We start from the raw sequence: 27,166 nt of genomic DNA, 5'->3' as shown, positions 1-27,166 counted from the left end.
AGAGTCTGGTTGACTGGCAGATCTGGCTGCTTCATGCTGACTGACGGCTCTGGCTGCTCCATGCTGACTATCGGCTCTGGCTGCTCCATGCTGACTGGCAGCTCTGGCTGCTCCATGCAGATTGACAGCTCTGGCGGCTCCTTGCAGACTGGCAGCTCCTTGCAGACTGGCAGCTCCTTGAAGACTGGCAGCTCCTTGCAGACTGGCAGCTCCATGCAGACTGGCAGCTCCATGCAGACTGGCAACTCCATGCAGACTGGCAGCTCTGGCTGCTTTATGCAGACTGACAGCTCTGGCTGCTCCATGTAGACTGGCAGCTCAGGCTGCTCTATGCTGATTGACAGCTCTGGCGGCTCCTTGCAGACTGGCAGCTCCATGCAGACTGGCAACTCCATGCAGACTGGCAACTCCATGCAGACTGGCAGCTCTGGCTGCTCTATACAGGCAGGAGGCTCCGGCAGCGCTGTAGAGGAGGAAGGCTCTAGAACCGCTGAACAGGCGGGAGACTCCGACAGCACAGGAGAGGGAGAAAGCGCTGGCTGCGCTGAACAGGCGAGGCGCACTGTAGGCCTGATGCGTGGTGCTGGCACTGGTGGTATTGGGCCGAGGACACGCACAGGAAGCCTAGTGCGGGGAGCTGCTACTGGAGGGCTGGGGTGTGGAGGTGGTACTGGATAAAGGACAGGCACAGGAAGCCTGGTGCGGGGAGCTACTACCGGAGGACTGGTGTGTGAAGGTGGCACAGGATGGACTGGACCGTGAAGGTGTACTGGAGAGCCTGAATGCAGGACTGGCACAGGACGTGCAAGGCTAGGTAGGTACACAGGAGGCTTAGTGCGTGAGGCTGGCACACTTTCCACCAGTCGACTAACACGCACCTCAGGACTAATATGGAGTGCTGACCCAGGTGCCATTAAATCCCCAACACGCTCCGTCGGCCGAATATTATACCTAAAGCACCAAACTAGCAACTCCCTCATTAAACTCTCCTCCAATTTCCCCATTAACTCCTTCACAGTCTCTGCTTCGCTCACCTCCAACACTGGTTCTGACCTCCTCCTTGGCTCTTCACAATAAACAGGGAGAGTTGACTCAGGTCTGTCTCCTGACTCAGCCACTCCCCCTGATAGCCCCCCCCAAAAAAAAATTTGGGGCTGCTTTTCGGGCTTCCATCCACGTCGCCGTGCTGCCTCCTCATACTTGCGCCTCTCCGCTTTAGCCGCTTCTAATTCCTCCTTGGGGCGGCGATATTCACCAGGCTGAGCCCAGGGTCCTTTTCCGTCAAGTTCCTCCTCCCATGTCCAATTCTCCAAATGGTGTAGCCTCTCCCACTGAAGCTGCTTCTGTTGCTCCTGTTTCCTCTTCGCCTGCTGCACTTTAGGGCGGCTACACTCCTCTGGTTTAGCCCAGGGTCCTCTTCCGTCAAGGATTTCCTCCCATGTCCAGAAATCCTTAATACGCGGCTCCTCTTTGCGCTGCTCCTGCCTGTTGACACGCTGCTCGGTCCGAGTGTGGTGGGTGATTCTGTAACGCGTTCTTCTTTTGTTGAAGGAGAGTCGGACCGAAATGCAGCGTGTAAGTTACTCATGTTTATTAGGAAGACAAAACGAACGAACTATACACGAATAACTATAAATACAAAAACAACAAACAGAACGTGAAACCTATTACAGCCTGACTGGTGCACACTACACAGAGACAGGAACAATCACCCACGAAATACAAAGCGAAAACCAGGCTACCTAAATACGGTTCCCAATCAGCGACAACGAGAATCACCTGACTCTGATTGAGAACCGCCTCAGGCAGCCAACCTATTTAACACACACACCCCTAATCAGCTACAATCCCAAACACTACAAACCCCAATACGAAATTACAATACAATAAACCCAAGTCACACCCTGGTCTGACTAACTAATAAACTAAAACACAAAATACTAAGACCAAGGCGTGACACTATGGCTTTCCAAATCGCCCAAAACTGCTATTAGTAAGGTTCATTTTAAGTGCATGTTGTGATTTTTTAACCATCCCTGGACCTGTGACCAGAAACAAGCTACACAGAGGTAACACCAGAATAAATTATCTAGTGATTCTGTCTCTTTGCAGCAAAATCTACAGAGCTGAGATTGTTGTATGCCCCATATATACAGCATACTGTTGGTGGCAAGAATTTTATTTAATCATCTCAATTTAAAAACTCTAAGTGTTGAATAAAGTGTTGATATTTGCAACAGTTCATAAACCATGTGCTATGGAATTGGTACATCAAATATTTCTTCCCATTTATTTTGCAACCTGTATGGCACAGCAGTCAACATTTTTGTCCTCAACTGAAACTGGTATATTTTTCTATTTATGCCAATTCCTTTCAGCCAACCTTTATTAATATATGGCAGGCAAACAGGTTCCCTACATTCTCCCTTTTCCACTTGCCTCCTCCATTTTTGTGGTAATGCTGCAATCAGTTGGTTGTAAATATGGGATTGAGCAGATATTCCCATATATTGTTGATAGCTGCATAGGTTTCTATTCCTAATATCATTAATACATATAATTTTAAAAATTACATTTTTTTCCATAAATAATGTTTTTTTTTTATTAATAATCAGTATATTTCAGTTTAGTTTTTTATCTTTTCTGGAGGATAAAACTGAAATTGTAACTAGCTTTGTATGGCTTGTTTAAAAAGGGTGATACTTTAAACAACATTTCGTTTTCAATTAGTCAGAAATTAGAAGTTGTAATCTGTATAAAGGCAAAACAGTCAATTTTTTTAACAAAGGACAAGCCTTTCTTAATAATCTACTTGAGAACTATTTAGGGATTCATTATAATTTATGTATAAGTGAAGCTTTAGTGAGTGGTTTAAAGCTTTAATATTTAATTATTTTAGCCCCCCAAACTCATATGCATTTTATAAATAGGCATGTTTAATTTTGTCTGGCTTAGCATTCCAAATAAAATTCAATATTTTTTGCTCATATGATTTACAAAATGAGTCATCTGGAGTATGCAGTGCCATTAATAGCTAAGTAAACTGTGATCTTTCCATAAATAGACAAGTATTTAACTCTCCATGGTTGTAGAATCTTATCTGTTTTTGCTAACTTTCTATTGAAATTGATTGTTGTAAGTTCATTTATATTATTTGAGATGTGAATACCAAGTATGTCTATTTCACCATCCGCCCATTTGATTGATAAACTTCAAGGTAATGTAAACACTCTGGTTTTTATTAACAATCCAATACGCAATATGGTACACTTGTCATAATTAGGTTTTAGTCCAGAGAGGCTAGAAAAGTGATCAAGATCTTCAATGAGACTGATTTTAATAGAGAGCATTTCAATGGCCATAACAAATACATTTGGAGACAATGGACAGTCTTGTTATACTCCTCTTAAAGGCTCTATACTTTCTGAGAAGTAACCATTATTTACTATTTACATCTCGGGTTGCTGTACATAACTTTAACCCATTGTATAAGAGAGTCACTGAAATTAAAGTAATCCACAAATGAATATATACATTCTAGTCATACTTTATCAAACAACTTTTCCAAATCTGCTATGAAGATCAGGCTTGGTATCTTTAATGTTTCATAATGTTCAATTGTTTCAAATAATTGTTGTATATTATCTCTAATATATCGTCCATGTAAAAAACCTGTCTGATCTGGATGAAGAGTATATGAAAAAAACTTTTTTTTATTCTATTTGCTATGCACTTTGCCAGGATTTTCGCATCACAACATTGAAGCGTAAAAGGCCTCCAATATTTTAAATGGACTGGATCTTTATACCTACCACCTGGGTCCTGTTTTAGCAGTAATGAAATCAGACCTTCTTGTTGAGTACTTAAAACATGCTAATAATCAATCTTTGAGTACATCAAAAAAGGTCTGATATACCTCTACCGGCATACCTTCAGCACTGGTGTTTTTCCAGACTGAACATATTTTATTGCCTCAAACTTCCTCTTCTGTAAGTTGGCCTTCACCCAGGTCTTTCTGTAAATTTGTCAATTTTACATTCATATTATTATTATTTTTAGGAAAGAAATTCACACAGTTACATCATTCAGTGGAAATGGAAGAGACTGAAAAGAAAACATGCTAAAAATATTTTGCTTTCTCTTTCAAAATATAGTTTGGTGAATCATTGATGACTCCATCATTTGTAACGAGTTTTTGTAAATTACTTTTGGTAGCTTTTCTATGTTGAAGATTCAAGAAAAATGTTGTGCCTTTTCAACATTTTCCAACACCATTTACCATCTAATTCACTTTATTTTTCTAATACATTACACTTCATCGTTCATTACACTTCAAGTACCTCCATTTCTTTTTGTTTTTCATCTAACTTATTTTGTATTTCTATAGTACAGTTTCCATTACCATCTACAGTTGAAGTCGGAAGTTTACGTACAGCTTAGCCAACTACATTTAAACTCTGTTTTTTACAATTCCTGACATTTAATCCTAGTAAAAATGTATTGTCTTAGGTCAGTTAGGATCACCACTTTATTTTAAGAATGTGAAATGTCAGAATAATAGTAGAGAGAATGATTTATTTCAGCTTTCATTTATTTCATCACATTCCCAGTGGGTCAGAAGTTTATACACTCAAATAGTATTTGGAAGCGTTGCCTTTAAATTGTTTAACTTGGGTCAAACGTTTCGGGTAGCATTCCACAAGCTTCCCACAATAAGTTGGGTGAATTTTGGCCCATTCCTCCAGACAGAGCTGGTGTAACTGAGTCAGGTTTGTAGGCCTCCTTGCTCGCACACGCTTTTTCAGTTCTGCCCACATATTTTCTAATGGATTGAGGTCAGGGATTTGTGATGGCCACTCCAATACTTTGACTTTGTTGAACTTAAGCCATTTTGCCACAACTTCGGAAGTATGCTTGAGATCATTGTCCATTTGGAAGACCCATTTGCAACCAAGCTTTAACTTCCTGCCTGAAGTCTTGAGATGTTGCTTCAACATATCCACATATCACATATTTTGTGAAGGGCACTAGAACCTCCTGCAGCAAAGAATCCCCAGAACATGATGCTGCTTCATGGTTGGGATGGTGTTCTTTGACTTGCAAGCCTCCCCCTTTTCCTCCAAACATAACGATGGTCATTATGGCCAAACAGTTCTATATTTATTTCATCAGACCAGAGGACATTTCTTCAAAAAGTACGATCTTTGTCCTCATGTGCAGTTGCAAAACTGTAGCCTCTCTTTTTTTATGGTAGTTTTGGAGCAGTGGCTTCTTCCTTGCTGAGCGGCCTTTCAGGTTATGTCGATATAGGACTCCATTTACTGTGGCTAAAGATAGTTTTGTACCTGTTTCCTCCAGCATCTTCACAGAGTTATTTGCTGTTGTTCTGGAATTGATTCACACTTTTCGCACCAAAGTACGTTCATCTCTAGGAGACAGAACGTGTCTCCTTACTGAGCGGTATGATGGCTGCGTGGTCCCATGGTGTTTATACTTGTGTACGATTGTTTGTACAGATGAACGTGGTATCTTGAGGCGTTTGGAAACTGCTCCCAAGGATGAACCAGACTTGTGGAGGTCTCCAATTATTTTCTGAGGTCTTGGCTTATTTCTTTAGATTTTCCCATGATGTCACGCAAAGAAGCACTGAGTTTGAAGGTAGGCCTTGAAATACATCCACATGTACACCTCCAATTGACTCAAATTATGTAAATTAGACTATCAGAAGCTTCTAAAGCCATGACATCATTTTCTGGAATTTTCCAAGCTGTTTAAAGGCACAGTCAACTTAATGCATGTAAACTTCTGACCCACTGAAATTGTGATACAGTGAATGATAAGTGAAATAATCTGTCTGTAAACAATTGTTGGAAAAATGTATTGTGTCATGCACAAAATGGACGTCCTAACCGACTTGCCAAAACTATAGTTTGTTAAAAAGACATTTTTGGAGTGGTTGAAAAACGAGTTTTAATGACTCCAACCTAAGTGTATGCAAACATCCGACTTCAACTGTACCTGCACTGTTACTTCCTCTATTTCCTATTAGTCTCATCTCTTTGGACCTACACTGTTTTAATGATGAGTATTGTATTGAATGGCCTCTTAAAGTATGTTTAAAAGTGTCCCATACAATAAGGGGATCTACTGTACCTATGTTGTACAGACAAAAGTCAATTATTAATTATTTTGTCTTTGTTAAGAACAAATTATCATCCAATAGGCTTTGATTAAACTTTCAATCCCCGTCCACATGGAAATTCTGTAAGAGTTAAATGGTGGCCAATTAAATGGGGATCCAATCGCAGTCTCCTATTAATACTTTTTTTCAAACTTTTGATGCCAGCAAGAATGAGACTAGGAAGTAATCAAGATGGCTAGCTTGATTGAGGTAATATGTACATGTAGGTAGATTTATTAAAGTGACTATGCATAGCTAATAACAGACAGTAGGCCTTCTCCATGTATATCTCAGCTGGGCAGGTTTTTTCAGCCTAAATATATCCTCTAGTTCTAATGTATCCATGATCTTCGTGATCTCCTTAAGTGCTTGAGGGTTATAGTTTGTAGTGTGATTTCCTTTACGATCTGTTGAGGTGCTTAAAACCGTATTGTAATCTCCCAGCATAATAATAGATTAATTCGTTGCTTGTGAGTTTAATAGATTATTATACATATTTTGGAAGAAGTGTGGATTATCATTATTTAGCCCATATACTGTAGATTAATTAATCCGTTTTTGACCCATATAGAATATTTAAAAAAATCCATCTTCCTTGAGGATCTGTTTGCTCAGTTTGCACAATCAGATAAAATGTATATGAATTAGTATAATAACCCCTTTTGAGATTATTTTGCCCAAGACAAAAATATATTTCTCACTCCAGTCCTTTTTTCCACCAAACCTCATCTATATTTGTAAAACGAGTTTCCTGTAAACATTAGATATATTATTTAGCTTTTAGCCAGGTAAAAATGTATCTTCTTTTTTAATTATCTGCTAAGCCTGTCACGGCTTTCGTCTGTAGAAGGAGAGGCGGACTAAAATGCAGCGTGGTTGTTATTCATTGTACTTTAATAAAGAAAACTGTACACGAATAAACTAACAAAACAACAAACGTGCGAAAACCTAAAACAGTCCTATCTGGTGCAAAACACAGAGACAGGAACAATCACCCACCAACACACAGTGAAACCCAGGCTACCTAAATATGGTTCCCAATCAGAGACAATGACTAACACCTGCCTCTGATTGAGAACCATATCAGGCCAGACATAGAAATAGACAAACAAGACATCCAACATAGAATGCCCACTCAGATCACACCCTGACCAACCAAAACATAGAAACATACAAAGTAAACTATGGTCAGGGTGTGACAAAGCCGTTACAATTGTAACTGGTTATACCTATTTCCCCACTTAGTATAAGTGGACTATTTGCTGGTATGTGGTGTGTAATGAGGAGCAACCAGACGCTGCAATTGACATATTTATGAAATTGCTTATTCCAGTTACTAATACGCACCCATATTAAGAAAATGACTGTAAAAACTGTTAAATCCCCTTGGATTGATGAGGAATAAAACAATTGTATGGTTGAGAGGGATGAGGCAAAAGGTATGGCAAATAAGTCTGGCAACCCAAATGATTGGCAAATGTATTGCAAATTATGAAATCCTGTTACGAAACTAAATAAAAATAAACTATACTATGAAACTAAAATAAATTATATAAAGATTGATAGTAAAAAGCTTTGGAGCGCCTTAAATTACATTTTGGTAAAAAGGCTGCGTGGCTCCATCATTCATTGAATCAGATGGCTCATTCATCACAAAACCCATTGATATTGCCAACTACTTGAATTACTTTTTCATTGGCAAGATAAACAAATGTAGGTATGACATGCCAGCAACAAACGCTGACACTACAGATCCCAGGTATATCTGATCAAATTATGAAAGACAATAATTGTACTTTTGAATTCCGTGAAGTAGGTGTGGAGGTAAACATTGAGGTGAAAAATATATTTAATACATTTTAGAATAAGGCTGTAACGTAACAAAATGTGGGAAATGTGAGGAGGTCTGAATACTTTGAGTATATATATATAAATAAATAAAACAAGTTTTCGGACCCTTTGCTATGAGATTCGAAATTGAGATCAGGTGCATCCTGTTTCCATTGATCATCCTTGAGATGTTTCTACAACTTGACTGGAGTCCACCTGTGGTAAATTCAATTGATTTGACATGACTTGGAAAAGCACACACCTGTCTATATAAGGTCCCACAGTTGACATAGCACTTCAAAGCAAAAACCAAGCCATGAGGTCGAAGGAATTGTCCGTAGAGCTCCAAGACAGGATTGTGTCGAGGCACAGATCAGGGAAAAGGTAACAATAATGTTCTGTAGCACTGAAAATCCCCGAGAACATAGTGGCCTCCATGATTCTTAAATGGAAGAAGTTTGGAACCACCAAGACTCTCCCTAGAGCTGTCTGCCCAGCCACACTGAGCAATCGGGGGAGTTAGGCCTTGGTCAGGGAGGTGACCAAGAACCCGATGGTCACTCTGACAGAGCTCCAGAGTTCTTCTGTTTAGATGGGAGAACCTTCCAGAGGGTCTCTAACCATCTCTGCAGCACTCCACCAATGAGGCCTTCATGGTAGAGTGACCAGATGGAAGTCACTTCTCAGTAAAAGTCACATGACAGCCCGCTTGGAGTTTGCCAAAAGGCACCTAAAGACTCTCAGACAATGAGAAGCAAGATTCTATGGTCTGATGAAACCAAGATTGAACTCTTTGGCCTGAATGTAAAGCGTCACGTCTGGAGGAAACCTGGCACCATCCCTGCGGTGAAGCATGTTGATGGCAGCAATATGCTGTGGGGATGTTTTTCCGCGGCAGGGTCTGGGAGACTAGCCTGGATCGAGGAAAAGATGAACGGAGCAAAGTACAGAGAGATCTTTGATGAAAGCCTGCTCCAGAGCACTCAGGACCTCAGACTGGGGCGAAGGTTGACCTTTCAACAGGACAATGACCCTAAACACACAGCCAAGACAACGCAGGAGTGGCTTCGGGACAAGTCTCTGAATTTCCTTGAGCGGCCCAGCCAGAGCCTGGACTTGAACCCAATCAAACATCTCTGGAGAGACCTGGAAATAGCTTTGCAGCAACGCTCCTCATCCAACCTGACGAAAAATGGGAAGAAACTCCCCAAATACAGGTCTGCCAAGCTTGTAGCTTCATACATGATATGATGTACTATTTTACATTCTGTTTTATATGAAATGTAAGTGCCTTAATGTGTTTGGACCCCAGGAATAGTAGCTGCTGCCTTGGCAATAGCTAATGGGGATCCCTAATAAAAACACATACACTCCCCCCCAGCTCAGAGCGGCATCCAGATACTTGAGTAGAAGAGACAGAGAAAGTAGGTGGGAATGCATTCACCAGTAGCATGTGTTAGTTCGCTACTTGTTTGCTAAGAGTAGCCACTTCGCCCCTGTAGTACTCTGCAGGCAAACATTTGCTACATTGAATGTCAAGACGGTCCACATTGTCCCAGAATAGAGCAAAATAAACACAGCTCCTGCAGCGTTGAAAACATTAGTTAGTGACCTGCATTTTTAACTACAGGCTAGCTAGGCTAGCTTGCCTAGCTGGGCTTACGTCTCTCTCTTCTTGACAGGAATTTTCTTAAAGTGTGCTTTTGGCTACAGTGAGTTCACAAATACAGCCCACAAATCACCTCCTAAAACAAGCATAGCCAGTGAAATGGCAAATACACAAGCAACACACAGCCGAGTCACACACCAGTGCATCAAACAGAGAGAAAGCGGAGGACAACATTTTCTCTGCGCATAGCGGGTTAATCTGTAGAATTGCAGGAATTTACCAAGGAAATCTCGCTTTGGGCCCCCAAAAGGCTAGGAATGGCTCTGAACGCAAGTACGGGTAATTGGACATGGCCAAATAAGTGTTCTAGTGAGAGTTTGAAGTATGAAATGATAACAGATAAGCGACTATTAAAACAACTTCAGTATCAGGCTCTGGTCAGTTCTATCTGAAGTCAGTCCATTCACAAAGTAAACTGAAATTCCAATTCTAATTAAAAATGATCTTCATATTTACAATAGGAATTTCAGTTCTTGAATTGACTTAATTAAGATAAAATTGACACCGGAACCTGGTACGTATGTACAACTATTCTGAAATTCACAACAGGAGCACAAATGCATTGTCGTGGCATGATCATGGTTCTGGTGTTATTACACATAGTAATCAGAAGGGGGCAGGATAAACCAAACAGGCCGATGATGGAACCACCTCCATGTAAGTCCCAGGAGACACCACCCCTGTGTTATCCAATAGCTTAAGATATCAGTGATACAGGATAGGTGAGACACAGACAGACAGTAGGCATGTCTATATGGAACTAAGTCACCCATAGGGAACTAGGGGAGAACAGGGATTATTTGTACATACCCTGTTACAGAGGTCCCTTGTTTCTTGTGTCCCCACTCTCCCCTATAGTCCCAACAAGATGTCCTTCTTTCCACAGTAGAGTCAGCTGAGGGACTAGCCCGGTCACTGATCCAGGCTAGGGTTAGGGGAGACTGGGGTTGGCTGTTACATCCTGTGGTCATGTGTTTGTGTAAAGGGAAGGGATGAGGTGTGTCCGGGTCCACATCCACCCCATTCTCACATTCAGGGCGGCGAGCCATGCCGAGCTCCCAGTATTTTCACAGATGGAGGCTGCGTAAAGGTAAATACCAAGCTCTATATCGCAGTAACCCAAAACGGCCAGTGTTTCTGCGTCTGACATCTTGGAGAGGGGTACACACAGACAGTACACACACGCACGTATGCACACACACACACACACACACACACACACACACAGAAACACTACTGACTTCGTAATTGGTGTGTGAATGTGTTAGTATCGCTTTGGTACTATTTTCACAAGTATGTGGGACATTTTTTAAACTTAGTACAAAACTCCAAACTGGTAACACCTGTAATATAGTCAGTCTTACATTCAAAACCTTTCATTGTGCATTAATTTTGTTTGCTGACATATTTCACCACACAACAATTGATCTAAAATATAAGTTAACAATGAAATGTAATAACTACATTGGTTTAATCACCAAAATACAATTGTTATTTAACAAGCACTTAATCCAATAGCAAAACATGTAAGATACATGTTTCAAAATTGCCCTTTGAATGTGATATGATACGGTACTATAAATTACAGTGCACTACTCTGTTTTCACATTGGCAATACAAATTGCACTACCCATTAAAATTGACTGATCATTAAATGTCCATAATTTATATCCCTTGATCAAACGTGGGATTATTGAAAACATCTTTCCAATGTAATCAAATTAAAGAAATGAACTAAACTATTTTTAGCAGGCACCAGTTGGCATCAAGTCTGTCTTGAGCATTTGGCCACAGGTTCTCATCGAAGTCACAGTAAATGTCCTCATTGTTTATGCACCTGGATTGAAATCATTGCATGCCTCATCCATGGTCTGAAGGAGGGTGGTAAAGCTAATTTTCCACCTATATTGTAATCGTGTATTGCAGGGATCATCAACTATGAATGGTTGGGCGGGCCGGAACATAATTGCAAATCATTTGTGGACTTCAAATTGATCGCAAGAAGCACAAACAGAAATAATATTTGACGAAAACATAATGATTTCAAACTGTGCTTACATTTATATATAATCACGTCACTCTATGTGTGAGAACAGATTTTCAAAATTAAAATCACTTGGAGCTGATTTCAAATCAAAGCAAATCAAATGTATTTATAAAGCCGTTCTTACATCAGCTGATATCTCAAAGTGCTGTACAGAAACCCAGCCTAAAACCCCAAACAGCAAGCAATGCAGGTGTGGAAGCACGGGGGCTAGGAAACACTCCCTAGAAAGGCCAGAACCTAGGAAGAAACCTAGAGAGGAACCCCCCCATCACAACATTTCCTGGTGTTTTTTACAGTGCTGAATATCCAACAAAAAAACATATACTTTTTTTGTACTTGGGAGGCCAAATAAAACCCCATTTGGCCTGCAGGCCGCCACTTCGGGAACCCTGGTGTATATTACAGTATTGTATTGTACTTATTTATTGTAGTGGTCTTGTATGTGATTCAGTTCATAAGATTTTGGATACATGTTTACTGTACAGGGTATGCATTACTTGCTTGTTTTGGGCTTTCTGAATTATTTGTGTATTGGTATTGCATTGTACTGATATTGTATTACTGCGCTGTAGGAGCTGGAAACACAAGCATTTCGCTGCACCTGCTGTAACATCTGCTAATCCGTTTCATGTGACCAATAAACATTGATTTTATTTGTTAGAGTACATTGGATCTTGTCAATATCAGATTTTAAAAAATCTCATCATTGTAGTACTGTACATTTGTGTATACAGTACCAGTCAAAAGTTTGGACACACCTACTCATTCAGGGGTTTTTCTTTATTTTACTAGTTTCATCAAAACTATGAAATAAAACACGTGGAATCATGTAGTGACCAGAAAAGTGTTAAACAAATCAAAATATATGTTATATTTGAGTTTCTTCAAAATAGCCACCCTTTGCCTTGATGACAGATTTGCACACTCTTGGCAAGAAACACGAGCAAAAGACATTACACCGGTAGAAATCTGTCCTTTGGTCTGATTCACGCAGTCTCCTCTGAACAGTTGTTGTTGAGATGTGCCTGTTATTTTACCTGTGAAGCTTTTATTTGGGCTGCAATTTGAGATTATTTTTTTTATTTGAGATTTTTGGTTCGATTTGCTGTGCTTTGTGAGATACAGAGTAGGTGAACGGATGATCTCTCCATGTGTGAATTTGGCAGAGTTTTCACGTATACTCCCTCGCCGGCGCTCTAGGTCTCCAGGCTGCTCGTTATGGCGTACACCTGTCACCATCATTAAGTGCACCACCGTGTCAGACTCACCTGGACTCCATCACCTCCCTGATTATCTTCCCTATGTATGTCACTCCCTTTGGTTCCTTCCCCAGGTGTTATTGTTTCTGTTTCAGTTTCATGCCTGTATGTTGTTCTTGGTTCTTGTTTTGTATCATGTTTAGTTCATTTACTAAATTATTCACTCCCTGAACTTGCTTCCTGACTCCCAGCGCACACGTCACAGGGGTCTATGATTGTCATCAAGGCTATTTGAGGAATCTCAAATCTCAAATATATTTTCATTGATGATAGATGATCCCATATGTGTTATTTTATTGTTTTGATGTCTTCACTTTTATTCTACAATGTATAAAATAGTAAAAATAAAGCAAAACCCTTGAATGAGTAGGTGTGTCCAAGCTCTTGATTGGTACTGTATATCGTACTTTTCAGGTTTCTACTTTACAGACTTACATTTTCAATATGTAGTTCTCAAAATCTGTAGTAGACAAATTAGTTTACATGTCAAATCTATAGGTTTACCAAACGATTCAGTGATCATCAATTAAGAGCAGTCGGATTAAGTAATACTACAATGTGTTTTAACAAAAAAAAGAATCATATCAAAAGTAACGTGAGCATTGCCTTGTGAAAGGCAATTACTTTATATGAAGATGTATTGCAATGTGAAACATGTATTTCTAAATGGAACACTGATTAAGTTTGGTGAAAAAGTGACTGACTTTTTGTTTGTTTTGAAATAAGTTTTGAAGCAACTTCGTGTTTGATGATCGGTTTTGAGATTTGTACTAAGATTTGTAAAAAGGTACCACATACCTTTGAAAATTGCACCAAAGTGATAAAAAAACAAAGTGAGAACTATGTATGGGTTAAACTGCTTAAATTTGTATAAAGTGTGTATTGTATGTGACAACTATTATTGTTACTCGTGAATATGTTACAACGTTATAGCTTTGATTTCATGTTCTGTACACTGTAAAGTACAGATGTGTATGTCTGATCCTGATCTGTGTGTGTGTGTTTCAGATGCTGGGGTGTGGTTGTGTGCTTCTCTCGTATCTCCTGACGGTGACTCTGTTCCACTGCAGCGTAGACAGCCTTCGCCTCACCCAGGAGAGCCCAGAGGTGAGATCAGGATAGTATGTGTGTGTGTGTGTGTGTGTGTGTGTGTGTGTGTGTATGGGTTCACCTGGTCACATATGAGTTCCATGTATCAGTAACTGCTGTATAACTAGTGCCAAGTGACCTGACCAGGAAGAACCCCTGGCCCTGAACATACAGTGCCTTGCGAAAGTATTCGGCCCCCATGAACCTTGCGACCTTTTGTCACATTTCAGGCTTCAAACATAAAGATATAAAACTGTATTTTTTTGTGAAGAATCAACAACAAGTGGGACACAATCATGAAGTGGAACGATATTTATTGGATATTTCAAACTTTTTTAACAAATCAAAAACTGAAAAATTGGCCGTGCAAAATTATTCAGCCCCCTTAAGTTAATACTTTGTAGCGCCACCTTTTGCTGCGATTACAGCTGTAAGTCGCTTGGGGTATGTCTCTATCAGTTTTGAACATCGAGAGACTGACATTTTTTCCCATTCCTCCTTGCAAAACAGCTCGAGCTCAGTGAGGTTGGATGGAGAGCATTTGTGAACAGCATATTTCAGTTCTTTCCACAGATTCTCGATTGGATTCAGGTCTGGACTTTGACTTGGCCATTCTAACACCTGGATATGTTTATTTTTGATCCATTCCATTGTAGATTTTGCTTTATGTTTTGGATCATTGTCTTGTTGGAAGACAAATCTCCGTCCCAGTCTCATGTCTTTTGCAGACTCCATCAGGTTTTCTTCCAGAATGGTCCTGTATTTGGCTCCATCCATCTTCCCACCAATTTTAACCATCTTCTCTGTCCCTGCTGAAGAAAAGCAGGCCCAAACCATGATTCTGCCACCACCATGTTTGACAGTGGGTATGGTGTGTTCAGGGTTATGAGCTGTGTTGCTTTTACGCCAAACATAACGTTTTGCATTGTTGCCAAAAAGTTCAATTTTGGTTTCATCTGACCAGAGCACCTTCTTCCACATGTTTGGTGTGTCTCCCAGGTGGCTTGTGGCAAACTTTAAACGACACTTTTTATGGATATCTTTAAGAAATGGCTTTCTTCTTGCCACTCTTCCATAAAGGCCAGATTTGTGCAATATACGGCTGATTGTTGTCCTATGGACAGAGTCTCCCACCTCAGCTGTAGATCTCTGCAGTTCATCCAGAGTGATCATGGGCCTCTTGGCTGCATCTCTGATCAGTCTTCTCCTCGTATGAGCTGAAAGTTTAGAGGGACGGCCAGGTCTTGGTAGATTTGCAGTGGTCTGATACTCCTTCCATTTCAATATTATCGCTTGCACAGTGCTCCTTGGGATGTTTAAAGCTTGGGAAATCTTTTTGTATCCAAATACAGCTTTAAACTTCTTCACAACAGTATCTCGGACCTGCCTGGTGTGTTCCTTGTTCTTCATGATGCTCTCTGCGCTTTTAACGGACCTCTGAGAATATCACAGTGCAGGTGCATTTATACGGAGACTTGATTACACACAGGTGGATTGCATTTATCATCATTAGTCATTTAGGTCAACATTGGATCATTCAGAGATCCTCACTGAACTTCTGGAGAGAGTTTGCTGCACTGAAAGTAAAGGGGCTGAATAATTTTGCACGCCCAATTTTTCAGTTTTTGATTTGTTAAAAAAGTTTGAAATATCCAATAAATGTCGTTCCGCTTCATGATTGTGTCCCACTTGTTGTTGATTCTTCACAAAAAATACAGTTTTATATCTTTATGTTTGAAGCCTGAAATGTGGCAAAAAGTCGCAAAGTTCAAGGGGGCCGAATACTTTCGCAAGGCACTGTAATAATATAATAGTATTATAGAAATCTCCTAACACCTGTGTGGTCCAGACTTGTGTTCAAATAGTATCAAGCTGTGCTTCATTGAGCTTGCTTGGGGCAATGAAACGTATGGAATAGTCCCAAAAGTGCAAACTAAGTTAATCTGGCATGCAAGCTTAAGTAAACTCTCAACGTATTTGAAAGAAGGCAAATCCGAAACCAATTGTGGTGTAGTCCTCGTTCCCACCCCAGGATAGTAAACTGGCTGAGGGGAGGAGCGTCCACATTCCCCTTAGTCCTTGATCTTCGTTGTTTGCAGATCTGTAAGGTGGAAGTAATATGGTGGAAGCTCCATCATTACACTGCTTATAACTATCTAGACCCTTCCGATCTACAAACAATGAAGGGTGAAGGGTGTAGGGTTAGGGCCAAGGGGAAGGTGCAAACGAGCAACCTGGATCCAGCTGAGTAAGGGCTGTTAGTAAGTGAGTGAGTTAGTGATTGAGGACACGCATGCACGCAGAGTGAGGGAGGTCCAGGCAGAAGAGTTGGGGAAGGTACTGTATCTGCACGGCCACGGACGGTGGTGGCTGTGTTATTCTGTCTCTCATCGGGATGGTCAGAACATTTTCTCTCCCCAATCTGATTATGTGGAACGAAATGGCGAGATGACGGTCTGTCATCGCTTCTGTGGCGCTGCTTGGCTGAGCTATAAATACCACACAGCGCTGTTCCCAGGAGAGGCAGAAACAACAGTCACGTCAGAGGGACAAGGGAGGGGGGACACAGGGGACGGTCTGTCTGTCTGTCTGTCTGTCTGTCTGTCTGTCTGTCTGTCTGTCTGTCTGTCTGTCTGTCACAAAAATGGTATCCATAAGTTCATCTGACTCTGGGGAAGTAAATAAAGGGCCTTATTGCCAAAATCTTTTGTATACCACAAAGCAAAAACATTTTGTGTGACAGCTAACGCTAATGAGCGCATTATCTTGATTAACCATCCACTTTGACCTTGTGGTAAAGGTTATTTTAGACCTCAATATGTTATCCCATTCTTTACTTCCAACCTAGTGTTAGAAGTTCTTATTGACTTTCTGTGTTTTCCTATTGCTGTTGTTGTAGTACCTGGACCCGGTGGTTCTGGAGGAGTCAGGCCTGCAGGCCCGGTCCAGTGAGCAAAAGGCAGCAGGGGCTTTGACGGCCAAGTTACTACTACTTGACCACCTGGACCGCCTGGAGAATGATGTCATCGAAACCAAGATGAAGAGGAGCTTCCCAGGGTCCAACACTCCACTGGACCGCCTCTCCATCAGCACCATGGACCCTAAGGGCTCCAAGCAGAGGTAGGTACTAACCACTTAGAGAGACTACTTTTGATGCTATTTATTAAGACATCAGTAAAGCACTTCCGTACTCCACCCTGACGCACATACACAAATAGACCTACACACGTATAGTTAAAGGGGCAGTTTCCCGGGACACAGAATATAATTTTATTTGTAACAAGTGTGGACCTTAACGTGAAATGCTTACAAGCCCTTAACCAACAGTGCAGTTCAAGAAGAGTTAAGAAAATATTTACCAAATAAACTACAGAAAAAAAAATTAACACAATAACGAGGCTATATACAGGGGGTACCGATAGTCAGTGTGCTGGGGTACAGGTTAGTTGTGGTAATTTGTACATGTAGGTAGTGGTGAAGTTATGCACAGATGATAAACAGCGAGTAGCAGCAGTGTACAAAACAAATGGAGACGGAGGGGTGTCAATGTAAATAGTCCAACTCTTCTCTCTCAAACTTATTACTTAACAATATTATATATTTCATATCTTATCTTTCTACCATAGCCCAAACACTGGCCATTTCGATTGGACGAGGGTCAAAACAGTGGCCGCTTTAATTGGTTGTAGCTTACACACAGGCAGATTTGATTGGTTGAAGATCAAAACAGGCTTTTGATTGGCAAGTGCATCGTAGAATAAAGGCTTTGCTGTTTCTTCCAAGCGAATGAACTGTGTGAGATTTAGTGCCAAGTCATGATGAATTATCAGAGCTTCATGCATTTAAAATAAGGTTTGATTTGATTTGTATGGACATGGTGCCTTAGTCATAGTTGTACCGATGAGAAATGTTGAGACCTGTGAAAGGTTTACATCCTGGACATTTACAAATAAAACATTTGTTGAAAATGCATATATTGTATTAGTGAGTTCCACTTTATTTGACATTTCACTGTGACATGAACATGACGGTGTTATAAGACCACCATGTCAGATGACGGCCGTTGTCGTAACAGAGGAAACAGGTTGCATTATGACAACTGATATTACACCCCTGGACAGAATGGACAGCAACCTTCCTATTTCAGTGCATGGCAGTCTAAATGCCAAAGGGAAACAACACTTTCATATGCATTAAATTATTCAATTAGAATTAGAAAGAATGTCATTGTCCACTCAATGTGAAAATTTGGCTTCAGTTTCACCACAAATGAGTTTTTCCTTTTTTATTTTTTATTTACCAGGTCATGCAATGCAATGTATTCAATGTTTTTGTCAAGAGTTTGATTCAGTAAATACAAATTAAACTTATTTGAAATCCATTTTCAATTTGGAAGTTTATTTAAATTCGATTGACGATACATTTAAATCATGTTCTAAACGGAATATTCATATTTGAAATAACCACCAGGATTAGGCTGTTACACATACAGACAGTTTTCCACAGAGGATGTTTATTCCAGGACTGAAAAGCATTCTCAATGGAGATTCTCCATTCAAAGAGCTTTTTAGTCCAGGACTATGATAAGTTCACCTGTATCTGGGAAACACCAGGCCCATAGGATAAGTGAAAGGTAAATGGTGACGGTTTATATCCCCCAACAGGAAAGTTGTTGAACTGCCACGGAGGCGAGTGAGTGTCCCTATCGACCGGATCGGAGTGGGCCATCTACCTAGCAGCCGAGGGTAGACCCCCCCCCATCCACCCATCCCCTTACTTGGACAGGTAAAGGACAAGCCAACAGTTTTAAAACGTATTGCAACAGAAAAAATAGGGTTTCTTAATGGACAAGTCTTGGTAGTCCCTCTTTGTTTCAATCTATTTCCTTCCGTTTAGTGCCTAATGAACAAGACCCAGTTTTACCGCACACCATTATATACTGTACACAACAGTGTAATATGAATGACTTATAACATAGGGTCCTGTGACTTGACCAGGAACACATTTGGGCCCTAATAATGGGCAATAAGGAAAAGCAGGTCACAGGGTCAGGAAAAACATGTCCATTCTTATACATAGCGTAGCTACAAATACAGTAACTCTACAGTGGATCAGACCAGATATAACTTATTCTAACAACAATTTTTTGAAGAGATGACATTGAAGACCACTCAATGTAATCTGTGTCTATTTTCTCAATTTTCCACAGGGGATTCTACCACAGGTAGAAGATGCATTGGAAAGCACATCAACACCCCACGACAACTCCTCTTGCCCTACCAACCCCCATCTCACCCCATCACCCTACATACGTACACCATGGCACAAATCACTTCCTCGTTAAAGTTCTGATGTGAAGTAAAATACCCCCCCCCCTTCCTCCCCACTTCCTTTCCCCGTCCTCAGTGATGATACTGTGGGGGGATACAGTGTGGCAACGTCCTAAAAAGCACATCACTAACATAGCAACACACTTATTTACCCATAATGCCTGTGGGCACTCTTGCCTTTTTTGCTCGTTTGTAGTACATGCACACATGGTCTGTCTGTTCACTTTGACTGAAGGCTGACTGTGTGGCAATGGCCTTGACATTAAAAACTGATTATAAGACAACAACTGACTCAAGTGTTTTACTTTTATGTATTGGTACAACTTTGCGTTGGTACTGTGATTGCTCATTTCTGACAGTACAGTTTACACACATACTTAAGAAGACAGAGTAAAGTTAAATTGATTATATTTGAATTCACAATGTTGAAAGCACATTGACTGTCACACCCTGATCAGTTTCACCTGTCCTCGTTAATTGTCTCCACCCCCTCCATTTTTTCAATTTTTGCCTAAATGACATACCCAAATCTATCTGTCTGTTGCTCAGACCCAGAAACAAGGATATGCATATTCTTGGTACCATTTGAAAGGAAACACTTTGAAGTTTGTGGAAATGTGAATTTAATGTAGGAGAATATAACACAATAGATCTGGTAGAAGAAAATACAAAGAAAAAATAAACCGGTCTATATCAACCGCAATCTTTGAAATGCAAGAGAAATGTCATAGTTGTAGCCATTACTCTGTAGCCATTTTAATTCCCGAAAGTGTCCACAAGATGGCAGCTGATAATGTGCAAAGTGTCAGATGGATAACTTCAAAATGAGTGGACAACAAGACTTTTAGTGTGAAGTCCCCAGGGACATTTGAGCAAATTGTGAAGCAGACATTCGCATTCCATTTTTCTGCAAGACTATTGTCAAATCTGTATACTTGGACTTTGATTTTACTTTCCAAGTATTAGTAGCCATATTATAAGTTCAACATTTACAAAATAACCAGTTTTCATAACTTCATAACTCTGAATATTTCTTATTTTTGTGAGGAGACATGCTGTTGTACAAGGTTAGAAATGACATTTTATGACATATATATGGTTTCCGGATACTCCCGTGAAGCCCAGCTCAATGGCTAGCTAGCTTTGTTTGACACCAATTGGTGCTTATTTGAAAAAGATAGTCGTTCGGGAGATGGCCGCCCACGTCATTGGCGTGCTATGAAGGCGTTGCTATCTGACCAAATATGGTGTCCTATAGGATACACCCCTAATGAAATAGTGAAGCCTTGTTGCCTTCTAGGATGTCGAAGGAATAGATTCGAACATGATTTGACTCGTTCAAACAACGTTTAGTTTGAGATTTTAACAGATTCCTTTGTTTGCCAATTGAATGAGAGGAAATTCAAAATCGATTGTGCGTGCTATATCCTCTTAGTGCGGAGATCCCGCTAGCAGGATCAAATTCGACAACATCTGGGAGAAATCGGAGCTCGCCAAATTCAAAATACAAAATCGTAATATTAAGCATTCATGTGTCATGCATGATTCTTTAGCTTAGAATCTTGGTCATCGAACTGTGTTGTCAGATTTCAAAAAGGCTTTATGGTGAAAGCATAGCATTCAATTGTCTGAGGACAGCGCCTCACATTAGCATATTTTCCAAACCAGCACAGGCGTGACGAAATAACAAATAGCGATAAAATAAATAACTTACTTTTGAAGATCTTCCTCTATTTGCAATTCCAAGGGTCCCAGCTACACAATGAATGGATGTTTTGTTCGATAAAGTTCTCCTTTATATCCCAAAAACACTGTTTAGTTAGCGCCATTGAATCCAATAATCCAGTACTTCAACATGCATACAAAGGATTCCAAAAATTCACGAGCAAAGTTCGTCCAAACGAGTCAAACAATGTTTTTCATTAATCCTCAGGTTGTCTAATATCTAAATAAACAATAATATTTCAGACGGAGATTACTATGTTCAATAGCAAAGGAAAAGAACGAAGAGCGCACCCACGTTCACGCATGCAAAAAGACTACTTTTGCCCTGGTGCTCAACTTGGAAAGGCTACAAATACTTTTTAATAATAAAAAAACAAGCCTAAAACCTTGTTTTACCTAGTTAAGGCTATGCACAATACTGCCCCTTTGGAGGAATTGCGTGCCCATAGTAAACAGAAAAGAAATCTATCCAAAATTGCTAATATATGCATATAATAATTATTATTGAATAGAAAACACTCTAAAGCTTCTAAAACCGTTCGAATTATGTCTGTATGTAAAGCAGAACTCACAGGGCAGCCATTCTCCCAAACTCTCTCTCTCATCAGGAAAGTTACCCCAACTTTGACGTCATCGCCCCCACCCTTCCCAACCAGCTACGGATCTGGGATCAGTGCTGTGTTCTTTCAATGGGGCGCGTAATGAAGAAAATCCCTCGAGCTTTGACCGGTTGGCGGGCAAAATACTGAAGTGTCACGAGAATTTAGCTGCACGTCAGGGCGCAATTGAAGACACGGCACTCTTTTTTCCACATCGTCTGAGGAGAGTTGTGTTCTTTTGTTTGAATCGCCAATTGTTTTGTACGTTAATAACATCCTAAAGCTTGATTCTGCACTTAGTTTGACCAGTTTAGTCAACATATAATATGTAATTTTGAAGTTTTGATGCGCAACTGTTCGTGATCAGAAGTCCTTTTTGGTGCATTTCACCTGAAGCTGTTAGCATATGCTAATACAAAGACACACGAACTGAAACCAAATGTTATATTAGGTAAGTATGACTCCTTCCACTACATTCTGATTGAATACCATCAAAGGTAAGGGAATATTTATGTTGTAATTTTGTATTTCTGTTGACAGAGAAATATTGCATATGTCTGAGCGCCGCCTCAGAATATTGCCTAGTGAACGAATTCTGTAACGTTAAAAATAAATGTAACACAGCGGTTGCATTAAGAAGCAGTGTATCTTTCTAACTATATGTAGAACATGTATATTTAGTCAAAGGTTATGATGTATATTGCTGTTATCTGGCGTTATCTGGCGGAGCTATTTATAATTTCTCCGGACATTTCTGTAGCATTTTTTGAACATGGCTCAATGTAAACAGAGATTTATGGATATAAATTGCATATTATTGAAAAAAACATAAATGTACTGTGTAACATGTCCTATTACTGTCATCTGATGAAGATTTTCAAAAGGTTAGTGAAATATTTTTCTTTTTGGTAAAATCACATGGTGACATTTTTGGTCAGAGTGAAAAGCCACCGTGTATGTGTGTGTGTGTGTGTGTGTGTGTGTGTGTGTGTGTGGTTGCCTCATTTCATGTCTGATTTGGTTGAGATCTTGTATAGATGTTGAGTACTTGCCTTTTGGGCTCCTGAGACCAAAGTATTGTCTAAGACACAATAACCATGGTAAAAAAATTTGCAAAAATTGCAGTTTGCTATCAAGACTGCAAAGTTATTTTTTCAAACTGCTGCCTAAAATGCTGAATATTGTCAGAATGGGCTCCCTTTTGTCCTCAGGATGACACCATACATACAAGACGAGCATGTGCCCTCAAGTCCTTGTGCACCAACCTGAACGAAGACCATGAGAAATTTCTGAAGGAATATATAGTGAGTTACATACACTAGGTGTTACTTCCTTCCGTAGTTCTCCAATGAATGCTTTCAGTGCTCTCTAGGATGTCCAACCTTAGATTTCACTTTGTACTATTTTTGTAATGTATGCATTTGTATTTCTTCTGTACATCTCCAACTGTATGACTTAATTTCTACTTCTCTTCCTAAAATTTCAGATGTTTGTTTTACAATTAACAATTTTATGATCAGCAATCCACATATTTAACTTTGTCTTGCCTCCAGGCTCTTGCCAAATTTGTCTAGACTCAGAAAATGTGTCATATTTCACTCCACAGAACACAGACCTTGAGTCCAACATGGAGCAAACTCTGACGCGAGTGTATGTCACACAGAAGGAGGGTGCGGAGCCTGGAGATGACCAGAAGACATCGGTGTCCTGATTGGAGGTCCTCAGTGGTTTGGGGAACATTGTGATGGCTTGTGCTCTGTTATTTGGACTGATATACTGTTTGAATCTAAGCTACCCACAAGAGCTCAAATGCACTTTTGAAGTCATACAGAATATTCTTCTGAATCTGGATGGGCAGAGGGTGTTGTCCAAGGCACAATTCCTAAAAAAAACACGCTTCTGGAGTGACTAAGCTTGAAGACTGATAGAAGCCTGGTATTTGTCCATATCTCTCATAAAGATTTTCAAAATGAGTATTTAATTTATTTTGCTCAATGGACTGAGACGAAGATTGTTGTCTCATAGGTTGAAAAGTCTCCTATGTTTGTGTGTGGGTGGAGCAGACACAGAGTAGTGCTTTTGAACACATGTTAAATAGAATAAATACACCATAAAGGGTTATCACCGCCTTAAAAAATGTAGTATTTTGCATTTACAAATGTTTTTGACATTTTATCAACATGGCAAAAAAGATTGTGCAAGCAACATCACAGTAATTTTTCACTATTTCTGGTTTATTTTGTCCATGCACATGTGTAGATTGTAATAATAATTCAGTGTTTAGAATATGCATATTGTTGCAGTCATACACACATCTTGTCAGGACCCGGTTACGAACCCGGGTCTCCGGAGTGAGAAATAGTCACTTAACCAACTGAGCCACAAATAGTCGGCAGAACCCAGAAGATGAGGCAGACACAGCAGTACTTGAGACGGTGTATTTAATAAAGTAAAAAGTGAAGTCCTTCAGGAAAACATGTAACTCCACAACCTCAAAAGGAATTCCACAAGAACAAGGTAATCCACAAGGTAATCCTCAAAGACAAAAAGGTAAATCCACAAGGTGGTAGGTATGGCATAAAAAGCCTCAAAAGATACTCAAAAATAAATAAACAAGAACAAAAAAAAGAATTCCACAAGAGCATCCACCGGGATCAACAAGAGTTCACAGAATACTAGGGCTGGGTGCTAACATACAAACACAGAGCAAAGAACTGAGGGAAACTAAGGGTTTAAATACAATCAGGGGAAAACGAGGCACAGGTGCAAATAATAATGGGGATCAAGGGAAAGCAAAAGGTCAAAAAGCACAATGGGGGCATCTAGTGACCAAAAACCGGAACAACCCTGGCCAAATCCTGTCACATCTTGCTGGATTATTTGTAAACTTTGTTTTTATTATGGGCCAAGAATATTTTTGTAGGTTCCAATGTATATTTTATAAATGTGTTAAGCAGTTTAATTGTTGCACTTAGAATTTTAAAAATTGAAATGACAGAAGTCAGGCACAAATCCTGAAAGATTGTTTTTAAGGCTGTTTCCTTAATTAATGTTCTCAATTATTTTGTTGGCAAAATATTCTACATGCATTTGTTTCAAAAGTTGAAAAAATTGTTGAATGTTAACCTTAAATGACAGAAGTGCACACATTTTGCAAGATTATTTGTACTCTGTTTTCTTGAAGCCACTACGCTTAGGATTTGGAAGTGAATACAGCATTACCAAATGCATAATGATATGGTTAATTTTCGACACAAACAAAATGATTCTTGGTGGAAAATGGTTTAATTGGTGCTTTTCATTGAGTGCTGGAAGGAATTAAGTCGCTTAAAGTTTTTTTGTCAGTAATTAAGTTAAATGACAATATGCCAGTAGTAACTGGCATATTGTGGAGATGTGTGGAAAAACACAATATAGAGATAATGATGGTAAAGATCTGGTGTAATGTTAGGTCGAGAGGAGGTTAGAGCGTCTCCATTTGCGTAATCCTTCTCGACTGAGTGAACATTGTTTAGAAAGTTCTATCGTCTCATACATGCATTGCTGTGGGTGGAACGGTTCTAAAATGTACCTAAAATGTTATTTACTCAACTCATTTAATCCTCTTGGTCTCAACTTTGACGTTTGCGTCAATCGTCCTTCAGAACAGTGTGGTTGCATTTTGGCCTGTTGATTTGAATTCACAGGTGGCATGAATGTAAATTGAGGCCTGTGGGTCGGTGCTAATATAATAACTAAAGGGAAGTTCAGCATGAGATGGCTAAAGGGGAGAAAGATGAGAAGAACAGGTATCTTGGTAGCTGTATGTTAAAGCCAAATATTAAATAAAATATCAAATGGTTTTGCATGTTGTCCTTTTTTATATGTATGTTAGTGGACCTTTGGTAATTTAATTAAAATGAATGCTTACTAGCAATGGAAACCTCACTAATTGAAACAAGATTGACATTAGTATAACAAACAAAACCTATATTAGTTGTCACGCCCTGACCATAGAAAGCTGTTTATTCTTTATGTTGGTTGAGGAGTGACAATGACTAGGGTGGGTCATCTAGGTGATTTGTTTGTCTATGTTGGCCTGGTATGGTTCCCAATCAGAGACAGCTGTTTATCGTTGTCTCTGATTGGGCATCATATTTAGGCAGCCATTTCCTCATTTGTGATTTGTGGGATCTTGTCTATGTATAGTTGCCTAGTAGCGGCATGTTTTGTTTGTGCTTTATTGTTTTGTTTGGTGAGTTTCGATTGATTAAAATATGTGGAACTCTACGCACGATGCGCCTTGGTCCAATCATTATGATGAACGTGACATTAGTTCATACAACAAGGCTGAATTTAGTTGTACTAGAGTGTTTGACCAACAAACTAAACTTAAATTTGACTTTCATTTGACTAGACTAACTAAGCAAACATTTTAATTCAATATAAGGCAAATTAATTTAATATAAATATTAACAAGACATTTCAACCATAAATCTATGTGGTGTTCAAATAACACAATCAAAATAGACTGATTTATCTTGATTTGTTTAGATGGAATATAGGTAGCATGATTAAATTACATTCATCCAATGATGACATTGCCCCACACATTTTTTTAAGTGTGGGGCAAAAATAAGTTTGTAAAGGTATTCATCATCTGAAGAAGAGGAATCATCGGACCAAAGCACAGCGTGGTAAGTGTTCATGCTTGTTTTATTAAAACTCTGAACACTATAACAAAAATAAACAAGTGAATAACCGAAACAGTCCTAAGGTGAAAACACTAAAAAACACTGAACAGAAATTAACTATCCACAAAAACCCTGTGGGGAAAAATCTACCTAAGTATGATTCCCAATCAGAGACAACGATAGACAGCTGTCTCTGATTGAGAACCATACCCGGCCAAAACAAAGAAATACAAAAACATAGAAAAGGAACATAGAATGCCAACCCAAATCACACCATGACCAAACCAAAATAGAGACATAAAAAGCTCTAAGGTCAGGGTGTGACAAAGTAGGTCTAAACATTTATTTCAACAACAGATCATTTACACCTTTAACACCAATCTTTCAGAATAAAAAGTTTAGCAAAATACAAAAAATGGGCGAAAATAACTAGGCCTAAAACATTTATTTCAAATTACCAAAATATTACAGTGTAGCCCCATTAAGAACAAGTTCAGCAACAAATTGTCCAATAATGTGCTTAATGTTCTGGTCTGCTCCATTCTCATTTTGCCTCTCTGCTGCTGTCATTGGAATGCCTCAATGAACTTAAATGGTGGAGTGGGTAGTGCCAAGAATTGCATGACAGCATCATAATAGTTCCATAATTCTTTATTGGCCAAGAGCATGCTGTAATCAACATAATTGAAAATAAGAATAATAAAGCCTTTATTATATTAAACAAGACATTCCTATTGGCTTTCTTCAAATGCGACCGACCTTCT

The 27,166-nt window shown here is 39.6% G+C and overlaps 1 protein-coding gene across 1 annotated transcript in view; it reads left to right on the top strand.

The window, feature by feature from the left end:
• The window catches only part of ostn (osteocrin), a 45,602-nt gene extending 25,910 nt beyond the window's left edge, over nt 1-19,692 (top strand). The window contains exons 2-5 of the mRNA XM_064982676.1: nt 13,995-14,093; nt 16,975-17,195; nt 18,740-18,860; nt 19,285-19,692. Of these exons, the coding sequence (XP_064838748.1) occupies nt 13,995-14,093; nt 16,975-17,195; nt 18,740-18,824 (405 nt within the window). The 3' untranslated portion in view covers nt 18,825-18,860; nt 19,285-19,692. The remainder of the gene's footprint in view (nt 1-13,994; nt 14,094-16,974; nt 17,196-18,739; nt 18,861-19,284) is intronic.
• Nucleotides 19,693-27,166: the final 7,474 nt, after the last annotated feature.

The sequence above is a fragment of the Oncorhynchus masou genome, chromosome 13, assembly GCF_036934945.1.
Source record: "Oncorhynchus masou masou isolate Uvic2021 chromosome 13, UVic_Omas_1.1, whole genome shotgun sequence".
Classification (NCBI taxonomy): domain Eukaryota; kingdom Metazoa; phylum Chordata; class Actinopteri; order Salmoniformes; family Salmonidae; genus Oncorhynchus; species Oncorhynchus masou.
This window is presented reverse-complemented; position numbering and strand designations above follow the sequence as displayed.